The sequence below is a fragment of the Haemorhous mexicanus genome, chromosome 27 (genome assembly GCF_027477595.1).
Source record: "Haemorhous mexicanus isolate bHaeMex1 chromosome 27, bHaeMex1.pri, whole genome shotgun sequence".
NCBI lineage: Eukaryota > Metazoa > Chordata > Aves > Passeriformes > Fringillidae > Haemorhous > Haemorhous mexicanus.
Genome location: NC_082367.1, coordinates 1,897,455 through 1,910,398, shown reverse-complemented (window position 1 = coordinate 1,910,398; position 12,944 = coordinate 1,897,455). Strand labels below are relative to the sequence as shown.

Below are 12,944 nucleotides of genomic sequence, written 5' to 3'. Positions count from 1 at the left end.
CTGTCCCCCTGGGCTCAGGAAAAGCCATTCCTGGGCTCTGGGGCTCCCTGGGCTCTCCCCAGGGCAGGGGGGACACCTCTGGCTCTGAAGGGGACACGGAGTGATGGCAGCTGGGAAAATAGAGCAGCTGCCACGGCAACAGCAACAGTCCCAGGGCTGGGAGAGGCGTGCTGGGCCGTGTGTGCCACCTCTGCCACACACACTGGCACTCTGCTGCCAGCCTGGCCATGAGCAGTGTCCCCATGTGTGCCCTCCTGGCGGGGGGTGCAGGGGTCTCACCCGTGGGTGCTGATCCCCGCTCTGTGCCAGGGGCTGCAGTGCCCTGGGGTGCCCTGGTGGTCCTGGCAAGGGCTGTGGGGCAGGTGCTGGGCACGGGGGGCTGCTGGGGGGTGTGGGGAGCTGGGGGTGGTTGGTTGATGGGTGTCAGTTGTGTCTCTGGTGGGTTTGGGAGCTGCCTGTGGTCAGCAGGGGAAGGGAGGCACTGGGGCAGCTCCGGAACAACCTCAGGTGCACAGAGGGGTGAGGGGCAGCTCCGTGCCAGGGGGGCTGCACTGGGGGGTGCACTGGGGGCTTCAGTGGGGTCAGACCCACTGAGAACCACCTGGATGTGTGGGGGAGATGGGTCAGGACCAGCACGGGGCCAGGCAGGGGATGGACACCACCCCAGGGACCCATCCAGCTGCACAGCACCCACCCTGGTTCTGAAAGCAGCCACAGCTGGGCACTGCCTGGGTTTGGGGCTGGGCATGGGGCTGGTGAGCCCTGGCACAGGGGCACGGTGCTGCTTTCCTCCCTGGACCGTCCCTTCAGGGGAGGCTGCTGTGGGACACGCCATCTCCAGAGTAATTTTCTTAATTTTATTAAGATTCTTAATAGAAAAATTAAGATTCTTAATTTTATTAAGATTTATTAGAAATAAAAATTGTAACTCAGTGCTGGTTGGGAATGGAACTAAACCATGCTAAAGTGAGTACCATTCCAAAGAGGCCGTTCTCACGCACAGGTTACTTTTTCTGCGACTTGGCTAATCCCCTTCAAATTCTCAGTTTTCCATTAGTTTGAGTTTGTGTTCTTGAGCATACCCATATAATTAAGTTTACTCTGAATTAAGATGAAAATTAAGAATAATTTTAAGAAGGACGTGGGCAGGGGGTGGCACAGCCTTGCCCCACGATGGGGGACCCCAGCCCTGCTCCCCCATTCCCGAGTGTGGAGCTTGTCTGGAGCCACACGGCACCGTGGGGGGCTGTGTGTGCCCCAGGGGGCAAGGCTGGACCCCTGCCCGCTCCCTGACGGGGGGGGCACAGGGGTGGCACGGGGGTGGCACACAGAGGGGCCGGGGGTTGTTCAGGCTGCAGCACGCCATGCCCAGCTGTCCTGGGCTGAGCGCACACCTCGGGGGTGATTAGCGGTCCCTAATGAGCTGTCGGCGGCGCTGGGAGCACGGCGGGGGGAGGCGGGGATGCTCCGGCCGTGCCGCCCCGGGCTCCTCGCGTGTCAGCCACCTGCCCCTCGCAGCTCTAATGGGCATTTGGTTCAATTAGCAGCGCGTCAGCCCCGCTCTGCTCAGCCGGAGCGCTGACCCGAACGCGCCGCCGCTGGCGAGACCCCCGCGGCGGGGGGCGGCTGCTCCCCCTGCCCCTGCTTCTCCCTGCCCCTCCTCTTGCCCTCCCCCTCCCCCTGCTCTGCCTCCCCCTGCTCCTGCTCCTGGCTCTGCTCCTGCCCCTGTCCCCTGTCCCTGTCCCCTATCCCTGCCTCCCCCTGCCTCCTCCTGCTTCCCCCTGCCCCTGCCTCCCCCTGCCCTGCCCCTTCTCCTGTCGCTGTCCCTGTCCCTGTCCCCATCCCTGACCTGTCCCTGCCCCTGCCACCCCCTACCTGGCTCCGCGGGCTTCCCCTTGCTGGGTTCACCCACCCAGGGAGAGCTGGTGTGGGCCAGGATGGTGTGGGGCTGGTGTGGATGGGAACAGTGTGGGGCTGGTGTGGGGCTCATGTGGGTCAGGATGCTGTGGATTGGGCTGATATGGGGTGGGCTGATATGGGGTGGGCTGATGTGGGGTGCCCTGATATGGGGTGGGCTGATGTGGGGTGCCCTGATATGGGGTGCCCTGATGTGGGGTGCTCTGGTATGGGGTGCCCTGATGTGGGGTGCCCTGATATGGGGTACCCTGATGTGGGGTGCTCTGGTATGGGGTGCCCTGATGTGGGGTGCCCTGATGTGGGGTGCTCTGGTATGGGGTGCCCTGATGTGGGGTGCCCTGATATGGGGTGCCCTGATGTGGGGTGCCCTGATGTGGGGTGCCCTGATATGGGGTACCCTGATGTGGGGTGCTCTGGTATGGGGTGCCCTGATGTGGGGTGCCCTGATGCCCCGGCAGGCACAGGAGCTGGTGGGGTGTCCTGCAGCGGCCTGCCTGTGGCACAGCACGGGGGTCCCCTCCTGTCCTCGTGGGCCATCTGTCCCTGTCACAGGGGTGCCTGCCAGGCCCAGCTGTGGGCAGCACTGCCACGTGTGCCAGCTGCCCTCTGCTCGCCAGACAGGCCTGGGCACTGCTCGGGGTGGCCGTGCCAGGGCTGGGGGCTGAGCTCAGCTAATGGTGACACCAATGCAGGGAGCAGGGCTGCCCATGCCCAAGGGGTGGTGCCAGGAGGTGGCTGAGCCATTTTTTGAGTGGATGTGATGCCTTTGGCAGTGCCACCATTGAGTGTCCCATGCCACCACCCTCCCTGTACATCACCCCCCAGGGATGAAGCCCTGTTGAGGCTGTTGGCAGCTGTGGGCAGCCTGCAATATTTCCTTCAGCAGTGGCAATTTTGTTGTGCAAGGAGTGAATAAGGATCAATTAACCCTTGGAGCCGCCCTTGTGCTGCTGGCAGAGCTCTTGTTAGCATCCCTGTCCCTATCCCAGTCCTTGTCCCTATCCCTATCCCTGTCCCTGTCCCTGTCCCCATCTCCATCCCTGTCCCTGTCCCTGCTTCCTCCTGCCAACGGTGCTGAACCTGCACCAGGTAACAACCAACAGGCTCCTGGGCTGGGTGGCCCAGCAGCCTGGACAGACAGACAGACTGACCTCTGAGAGCAGGTGTGGGTGTGTGGGGCGCAGCTGGGGTTGGGTTTGCTTGGAAACCGTGTGGTGCTGGGCAGAGGGGAGGGGGGACAGCTCAGGGGCAGCGGTGGGCACAGCAGAGGGGTGCAGGGGATGTGCCAGGGATGGGGAGGGCCCCAGAGCACCTGGTTTGCTCTCCCCTCGCTGGCCAGGGCCTGCTCTTGCTCTTGGCACTCGTTTCCCCCCACCCTGCTCTCCTCGGGGCACGCAGAGGGAGCTCAGCCCCACGCCCTGCACCCCGACACTCGTGGGCACCCCAGGCTGGGGTGGGGATGGGCAGCGCTGCCCGAACTGGGCTCGGTACCCGTGTGGGTGGCTCATTTCGGGGCCCGGGGTTCATCTCGGGGGTCGATGCTCATTTCGGGAGTCCGGGGATGGCTTCCGGCTCCCCCGCACCATCGTTGTCATCCTCCCATCGCTGCCAGCTGCCCATTGACAGTCAAGGCACTCTCCCGAACAATGGGTCCGGCTAATCCCGTTACAATGGCACTAATTGCTAATCAGACCGATTTCACACTGCCGGCTCCCCTGACAATGAGGCTCGCCGGAGGAGGGCTCCTGGGGGGGTGAGGGGCTCTGTGGGTGCCCACAGCCCCCCCTCCGGCCCCGCAGCAGGGCCAGCCCTGGCAGACGGGCACCGCCACGGCACCGGGGTCTTCCAGCTTGGCAAAGCCTCCGACAGCTGGCATGGGCTGGCACGGGCTCAGCCTCGTCCTGCCCTGGTGCCAGCCAGGCTGGGCAGGGGGTCCGGTGCACCTGCAGCCCTAGTGCCACCTCCAGCCCGCCCTTGTTCCCCACAGCATGCCGGTCCCCTCGGCAGAGCTGCGGGGGCGGGCTGGGCCTGTGGTGCGGGTGTCACCCTTGTCACGGGCTGGGTGTCACCCCCAGCACCAGCTGGCTGTCACCCCCGGCAGGGCTGGCTGTGAGCCCGGACCGATGCCCTTGCCCTGTGCTGTTTGGGGTTTGGGCATCGGGGGCTGTAGGGCCGGGTTAGCGGTGAGGGGCTGAGCCATCGGGACAGGCAGGGGGGACAGGGGGGACCGGCACGGGTGACAGAGGGACAGGGGGGACGGGCAGGGGGGCACAGCGCGGGCACAGGGCACCGGCAGCACTGCAGTGGTGCTGCAAGAAGAGGTGCAGGGCAGGGAGTGGAGCCAAAGGCGCCGTGGGGGCCCTGGAGCTGGCACCAGCCACTCCTGACCCCAGGGCACCCCCTGCCAAGGCAGCTGCTGTCCCCTGTGTACCAGGGGGACACTGCCAGGGGCTGCGGGACGCTGGGTGCCCGGGGGCTGCCGGGTGGCCGCGGGTGAGGCAGGTCCTGCTGCTAATCAGCTCCCGGCTGCCCCAGCCCCGCTCCGTGCGCCCCGAGCCGCGGGCAGCCGAGCGTGTCGGGGTGCTAATGAGGAGAGAGCCGGGTGTGCTGCACCTTGCACTTAATTGCTGCTGGCTTCTGGCTCTTAATGAAGCTCGGCTGCGGGAGAAGCACTGCCTCTCCTCGCCTCCTCTCCCTCGGGCAGCCTGACCCTGCCAGCCCTGTGCCCTGCCTCGGGGGTGCGGGGCGCCCTGTGCTCCCTCTGGGATGGGAGGGGGCCGTAGCAGAGGATGCTGAATGTCACCCCCATGCAGCTGTGACATGCCCAAAGCCCATCCCCTGTCCCTGTGCTCTGCATGGCAGCTCCGGCCCTGCTGCACAGGCTGCAGCATCTCCTGCCTCCTGTGCTGGCAGGCCTGGCAGTGCTGGCAGGGAGGGACCGTGGTCATGGCAGGGTCCCCACTCCTGCCAGGGGCCCAGCAGTGACTGGGCATCACTCCTGCAGGCCCAGCTTTGGCATCCCCAGCTCCCCACTGTGTGTGGGTGCAGGGCAGTGCCGTGGGGCTGAGCTGGCTGGTGGCCCTGGCACTGCCAGGCAGTGACAACCACATGCTGAATGGTGGCTGGGTCCTGGATGGGAGTTTGGATCATCCTGTGGCTTAAGGAGAGGTGCTGGAAGGGTCAGGGGGACTCTCCCTGCCAGGAAGGCTGGCCAGGGCTCGACTTGCTCAGCTTGAAGGTGGTGAGCATTGGTTGGGCAGCTGTGTCCCAACCACCCCCTGGGCCCCCTCCCCAGCCATGCAGGAAGGGGTTAATGGCTGGCCCATACCTGCAGTTGCATTTTAAAGATGTGAAATTAAAGCCCGTAATTTATTCTCCCCACACACGAAGGAGCAATTAGTTCTAAACACGGCTTAATCAGTCAGTGCGAGATTGATTTCTGTAGACTTGGATTTGGTGGCTGCTGGCGAGGAGCCAGCCTGGGAGCAATCTCCAAATAAATGAAGTGCAGAGAAGTAAGCCATTACATAATATGATAGATGAGGCTGGAGCTCACTTGCCTCTTCATTAGTATTCCACTGTACACCACAACAGCACCAAACTTTCTCCCCTCTGCCGTGGGTTCCTCCCCCTCCTCGTCCTTCTGCCCCTCCTGCAGCTGGGAAGGGGCTGGGGAGGTGCCTCCCTTCTAAGGCAGCCCCTGGCCAGCCCCGAGCCTTTGGGCAGAGCTGTGGAAGGGTCTCTGTGCTGCACACTCTTCCTGGGCTCTGCATCTTGCCTTTGTCCTCTGGGGAAACTGAGGCACAGGGAGCTGGGGTGGCATCCCTTGAGCTGCGTGTCAGTAGGGAGAGGCAGGTGTCAGAGAATCCCAGGATGGTTTGGGTTGGGAGGGACCTCAAAGCTCATCCCATCCCACCCCACCCCTGCCATGGCAGGGACACCTCCCACTGTGCCAGGTGCTCCCAGCCCCAATGTCCTGGGGCCTTGGGCACTGCCAGGGATCCAGGGGCAGCCCCTGCTGCTCTGGCAATTCCAGCCCAGCCCCTCCCCACCCTGCCAGGGAACAATTCCCAATTCCCAAGATCCCATCCAGCCCTGCCCTCTGGCACTGGGAGCCATTCCCTGGCTCCTGTCCCTCCATCCTTGTCCCCAGTCCCTCTGCAGCTCTCCTGGAGCCCCTTCAGGCCCTGCAGGGGCTCTGAGCTCTCCCTGGAGCCTTCTCCTCTCCAGGGCAGCACCCCCAGCTCTCCCAGCCTGGCTCCAGAGAGGCTCCAGCCTCAGAGCAGCTCCGTGGGCTCCTGTGGACCAGCTTTAACAGGTCCATGTCCTTGCAGTGCTGGGGATTGCAGGGCTGGAGGCAGCTCTGCAGATGCGGTCTCACAAGAGTCAAGGGGAGGAATCCCCCCCCTTGCCCTGCTGGCCTGACAGGCATTTGGGGACAAGTCTCTCATGGTGCCAACAGGTTGTTTAGGGATATGGTGGTGCTGATGTGCCTTGCACAAGGCATGTGTTGGTGCTGAGGGTGGAGGGGAGCACATCCTGAGTGGTGCCAGCTGGGGGAAGGGGCTTGGAGTCCCCTCCAGAGGGATCCCCTCTGCCTGTGGAGCTGGTGGGGAGTGGGCTGGGATCTCCACAGAGGTGCTGGCTGTGCTGGGAGCATCCTGTGGGATGTGCTGGCTACGTGGTGGCCTTGGGCTGGGAGGGGTGGACAGAGAAGCCCTGGGCCTGTGCATGGTCCTGACCCCGTCACTGCATTTGTTCCCTCTTCACCTTGTCCCTCTGCAGGTTCCTGACAGGGAAGGAGGTCCCCTGGGAGCTGCCCTGGCTGCTGTGGGTCCCTTGGACCTGCCATGACAGGAATCGTGCCCCAGACAGAGCTGGGAGGTGCAGCAAAGGGCTGTGACCTGCGGGATGTGGGAGGGACCCGCCAGCCGAGCTCTCCCAGCCCCAAACCTTCCACTCTGGGGGATGGAGCCCCGGTGTCCCACGGTGCCCCACGTACCCCCCAGCCCCGTGGGCCTCCCTTTCCTGCAGGGGTGCTGTCCCTGCTGCTGACCCTGCCCCTGTCCTTGCTGTCCCCGCAGAACTCCATCCGGCACAACCTGTCCCTGCACACGCGCTTCATCCGCGTGCAGAACGAGGGCACCGGCAAGAGCTCCTGGTGGATGCTGAACCCCGAGGGCGGCAAGACGGGCAAGACGCCGCGGCGGCGCGCCGTGTCCATGGACAACAACAGCAAGTTCCTGCGCATCAAGGGCAAGGCCAGCAAGAAGAAGCAGCTGCAGGTGACGCAGGAGCGTGGCGAGGACAGCCCGTCCTCCCAGCAAGCCAAGTGGTCGGAGAGCCCCGCGTCCCACGCCAGCGACGAGTACGACGCCTGGGCGGACTTCCGGACGCGGGCCAGCTCCACGGCCAGCACACTGAGCGGGCGCCTCTCACCCATCATGGCCAACCATGAGCCGGACGAGCTGGAGGAGGACGATGGAACCCCCTCGTCCCCGCTGATGTACCCCAGCCCTTCCAGCACCATGTCTCCTTCCCTCAGCGCCCGCTGCTCCGTGGAGCTGCCCCGGCTGACCGACCTGACCGGCACCATCAGCCTGAACGAGAGCCTGGGGGAGAGCATGCTGGAGGACCTGCAGGACGGCTACAGCATGAGCCCCTCCCAGCAGCTCCCCCCGGCCGCCCTGCGCCAGCGGAGCTCCAGTTTCACCTTCAACTCCAAGTGCTCCAGCATGGGGGCCGCCTCCAACACCTACTGTGGGACCATCTACAGCCAGCCGGCCATGAGCCTCATGCGCCGCCTGCCCATGCAGACCATCCAGGAGAACAAGCAGGCCACCTTCTCGCCCGTCAGCTCCTACAGGAACGCCTCGCTGCAGGACCTGCTCTCCTCCATCTCCTACGCGCACAAGGAGAGCATGGTCCCGGGGGAGCTGCCCCTGCCGCAGGCCAGCCCCATGGTGCCGGCCCGTGGCCACAGACACAACCCGCTGCTGTGCGGGGGCGGGGAGCAGGCCTTGTCCTCCTACCCGCCCCACCCGGGCTCTCTCATGAAGAGCAACGCGTTGTACCACCCGTCACCAGCCGGCCACCACCCTGCGGTCAACACCAGTGCCTTAGCCAATCCTGTCAGCCTTATGAGCCTGCCCAGTGACTCGTGCAGCATGACGGCCGTGCCGCACCACGGGCACCTGCATCCCTACGCTAATAACCAAGGGGCACACATGAGCTTGCTGGATTCGCTGCAGGGCCCCTACCCGGGGGCCGTCCACACCCCCGTGTTGGGCCAAGACAGGTTCCCAGCAGACCTGGACCTGGACATGTTCAACGGGAGCCTGGAGTGCGACGTGGAGTCGATCATCCTCAATGACTTTATGGACAGTGACGAGATGGACTTCAACTTCGACTCGGCGCTCCCGCCGCAGAACGGGCTCAACGTGCCCGCGCTGCCCGGGGGGCCACAGCCCACGAACCAGAGCTGGGTGCCCGGGTGAGCCCTGCCCCGGCACGGGCTCGCCACCGGGAAGCCACGAGGGGAACATTGAGACTAACTTTTTTTTTTTCCTTTCTCTTCTGCCTTTGTTTGTTAAGATAGGCGAGAGCCATCAGTCTGAGCTTAAGGTCGAACATGAAACACAATCCGGAGGGTCAAATGTTGAGATGGGGGAGGACACCCAGCCCCAGGTGTGCCCGGTCTGCAGGTCCTGCCAGCATCCTCTGGAGGACGCAGGGCAGGTGGGTGGGAGAGGCAGCTGGAGCCAGGCAGATCCAGGGGGGTAGTGGGAAGGGAAAGCCTTTCCAGATGGTCCCAGTGCCCTGTGGTAATGGTGCCAGTTTGATTTGCCCTTGGGCTGGAGGACGGAGTGGTGACAGCTGGTGGTGTGGGACACCCCCAGCACGGGCATCCCCCCTGGGGAAGAACACTTCTCTGAGCCACCTTGGGAAGTGAGTCCTCTGGGCAGAAGTGTCAGGAGTGGGGACGCTGCCCCAGGGCAAGGTGGGGCTCATGGCCCCTCAGTCCTGGTGGAGATGGGAGCTCTGCTGAGCCCACACCCCCAGGCCAGCTCCGCTGGGTGTCCTGGTGGCTCCAGGCAGGTTTCCTTACCGAGCAGTGAGCAGGGGGTGGTGATGGTGTGCAGCCAGCAGCCCTGGGAGCAGCATCTCAGCAGCCCCTGGGGCCTGGGGGTGCAGGGGAAGCTGCAGGCCCTGCCCGGAGCAGGCTGGGCACGCTCCAGGGGGGTCCTGCTGGCAGTGAGGGACCCCTGGGCTGGAGGCTCAGGGGCAGCTCGCAGGGGAGGGGAGGGGGGCGTATTTATTTGATTTCATGCACTCTTTTGCCATTGAGTTTTTGCATTGGAAGGAAGAAAGGGTCGAGCTTAGGGAGAGGAGAGAGAGGCCATGGGCAATATGTCCCATCACATGGCTCATCTTGGCTTGGCCATGGGGGTTGTTGGATGTTGGGGTGAAAGTTTGGGGGCTGTGATGTGGGCCATCCTCCAGGAGGGGCTGTGTGTGTGACGAGGGGAGGGATCTGGTGGCCAGGCCTCTGGATGCAGCGTGGGGTCCATCATGCTCCAAGCTTGGGTGACCCACATTGCTCAGGGAGGTGCCACAGGGGCCCCAGCCAGGGCTGTGGGGCTCCTGGGGGGTCAGTGCCACCATGCCTGTCCCAGTGTCTCACTGCCCACCCCTGGGGTGCCAGGAGAGCTGATCCAGGAGCTGTCAGCAAGAGGAGTGCACCCCAGCCAGGGGCTGGGGCTCCATGGGGGTGGGGACCATGATTCACACGTGGTCCTGCTGTTTGTCAGGACCCCAGACTGAACCCACTCAATGGGACAGAAGAGGGCCAGGGATGTCCCAGCCATTCCACACAGCTGCCAGGAGTAGCAGGGTTTGGAGGGGTTCAGGCTGGTGGCCAGCAGGAGCAACTGGTCTGGAGATGATGCAGGGGCTGGGAGGAGGTGCTGGGAGCTGATGCTGTGTCCTGTGGGGTCTCTGCTCAGCCATTCTTCCTCCTGGGCACCACAGGCTCTCTGTGACCCCCAGCCTCTGGCTTACAGTGGGGTCAGTGCACAGAGCCAGCACATTTTCCCAGCTCAGCTCTTCCCTTCCTGCCCCAGCTCCAGCTCCTCTGCCACGGAGCTGGATCCCAGCCAGCCACAGGGACAGCGTGGCTGCCCTGAGTCAGGGCAGGGGGACCCATGGGTGGCACCTCCTGGTCCTCTCCTGACCCACATGGCTGTGACAGAGGAGCCCTGTGTGCCACTGCCCACCTTCACCCGGGGCACAAGGCAGGCACAGTCTCTAAAGACATCCTTACAAGTTAATTAATTATGTTTACATTATTTGATCATGTACAGAATTTAATATATTCTATTATATATAATCTTTCTTGAATGCTTTTTTAAAAAGGATTATTCTTTGGTCAGGATCATTACTGCATTCCTTTTATACACCACCTCTCCTCGCAGGCATCTTTCAAATCCTTGGAAACCGATTGCAAATGGCTCTTTAACCCCCGACCCCCCAGTCCAGCACGTGGTGTGAGGGACCCAGAGGCAGGAGAGAGGGCAGCTCTGGCTGCCCTGGAGCAAACAGGGGCCTCTGCCCCCAGGAATGGGAGAAAGGGAAGGAGTCCTGGCTCCTCCAGGCACAGATCCAGCAGCACACCAGCATGCCGGGCAGCACTTGGGCAGTTGGAGAGGGATTCTCCCACGCTGGGGACCCCGAGCCCCCTCTGGTGTCACAGACACTGGCTGGCCATCAATGTGATGGGGGAGCTGCCCAGGAGCAGGAGGGAAGTGTCCCTTGTGTGCCCAGCACAGGAGGGAAGTGTCCTCAGCACAGGAGAGAAGTGTCCCCTGTCCCCAGCACAGGAGGGAAGTGCCCCCGTGCCCGCCGTGCCGCCCCGTGCCCCTGCCCCGCTGCGTGGGCACGGCCCCTGGCCAAGCTGTGTCGTGGTTCGTGACCGTGGGGTTGTCGTGTGTGCGGTGCAGTCGTGTTGGTAACGTCGTGTGTTCAGTCGTCCTGCGGGGCGGGGGGCGGCGGGGGCGGGCACGGGCACCCCCAGGGTGGCTGGGAGCCCGGGGACAGGGTGGCTGCAGGGCTGGGTGGCACAGCTGGCCCTGCCAGGGGACCAAAGGGCCAGGGCAGGTGGGGCCGTGGTGTCCAGGTGGGTGGTGGTGAGGGACTGGGCGTGTTGGGGCTGGCATGTCCTGGGAGTGGCTGGCGTGGCTGTGCCCCCCACCCCGTGACTGTCAGTGTGGGGAAGGGGACACCAGGGCTTTGTGTCACTGCCTGAGGCTCTGGGTTCCCTCTGTGGAACCTGCGAGGCCACCTCAGGTCCCACCTCACTGAGCTCCATCCTCCCCTCTCCATCCGCCCGTTCCCCCTCTGGGACCAGGAGCTCCCTCCCTGCTCCCGCCCTGCCCTGCCTGGGGCCGCTCTGGGGGGACACCCAGGACCCCCAGTTTGCTTCCCCTGGCGGTTTTGGGTCCGTTTCCCTCGTATTTATAACTGTACAGACTGGGGGGGAGGGTCTCATCTCTCACACACATTTATTGTAGGCAATGGTAACTTTCTTGGTTGTGCTATTAGAGTTTGTGTATGTGGCAATGTAAAGAACTGTGTATAGTGCATTGTACAGCATATTTTCATGAATAAAATTGTTTTAAATATTACAAGGTGGGGCTGCTGCTGCTCTCAGTGCTTGTGTGTCTGGCTGAGAGGGGGGATGGTGCCCCCAGGGAAGCTGAGAAAGGGGGGATGGTGCCCCCAAGGATGCTGGGGAACATGGGGGAATGACCAAGGGGGAGATGGGATTTTGGTGAAACTGAGCTTGTACCCAGAGCATGGGGGTGGTTGGGCTGTGGAGGTCAGAGAACCATAGAATCAGCAGAGAAAAGGAGACTCAGGGGTGCCCTCATCACACTGCACAGCTCCTGAAAGGTGCCTGTGCTCAGCTGGGGCTGGGCTCTGTCTGCAGGCACTGACAGAACCAGAGCACACAGCCTCGAGCTGCCCCAAGGGAAATACAGGCTGGATAGCAGGAAAAGTTTTTACAGAAAGGGTGATAAAGTTCTGGAATGTTCTGCCCAGGGAGGTGGTGGAGTCCCCATCCCGGGGGGTGTTTAACAAAGCCTGGATGTGGCACTGGGTGCCAGGGATGAGTTGGGGTGTTGGGGCTGGGTTGGACTCGATGATCTTGAAGGTCTCTTCCAACCCAGTGATTCTGGGAATTCTGGGTAGAACATTCCAGAACTTTATCACCCTTTCTGTAAAAACTTTTCCTGCTATCCAGCCTGTGTTTCCCTTGGGGCAGCTCGAGGCTGTGTGCTCTGGTTCTGTCAGTTCCTGGAGACAGAGCCCAGCCCCAGCTGAGCACAGGCACCTTTCAGGAGCTGTGAGAGTGATGGGGGCAGCCCTGAGTCTCCTTTTCTCCAGGCTGAGCACCCCCAGCTCCCTCAGGGGTTCCTCACAGGGTTTGTGTTCCCAGCCCCTCTCCAGCCTCATTGACCCCTCTGGATGCCCTCAAATGTCCCAAGGTCCTTCCCAAACCGATGGCCCAGAACTGGACACAGCACTCCAGGTTGGTCTCCTGGCTCTCCTGGTTCTCCTGGTTCTCCTCCCTGCACTGCAGCCCCCCTGTGCCAGGCACCCCCAGGCAGCTCCTGGGCACAGCCCCATTTCTGCATCCGTGGCTGTCCCCGTGCGGAGGCTCAGCAGAGCCGAGTGCTGACAGCCTGTGCCTGCTCTGCACGCTCTGACCTTCTCCCAGAGCCATCTCTGAATGCCACCACCTCACCAGCAGCCCACAGCCCTCGTGCAAGCCCGGCTGGCAGCCTGCTGCCAGGGTGGGATCTGATTTGTGCCAGAGGTTGGGCAGGAGAGGTCAGAGGCTGGGCTGGGCTGAGCTGTGCTGGGAATGCAGCCTGGATCAGGGACACCCGTCCAAAGAGGGGCTGCAGTGGGGCTTGGAGCAATCTGGTTCAGTGGAATGCTGCAGTCTGAATAACTGCTAGTAT

The 12,944-nt window shown here is 63.0% G+C and overlaps 1 protein-coding gene across 1 annotated transcript in view; it reads left to right on the top strand.

Moving 5' to 3' along the window:
* FOXO6 (forkhead box O6) overlaps positions 1-11,603 on the top strand; it is a 39,072-nt gene extending 27,469 nt beyond the window's left edge. Inside the window, exon 3 of the mRNA XM_059868582.1 lies at positions 7,002-11,603. Within this exon, the coding sequence (XP_059724565.1) occupies positions 7,002-8,414 (1,413 nt within the window). The 3' untranslated portion in view covers positions 8,415-11,603. The remainder of the gene's footprint in view (positions 1-7,001) is intronic.
* Positions 11,604-12,944: the final 1,341 nt, after the last annotated feature.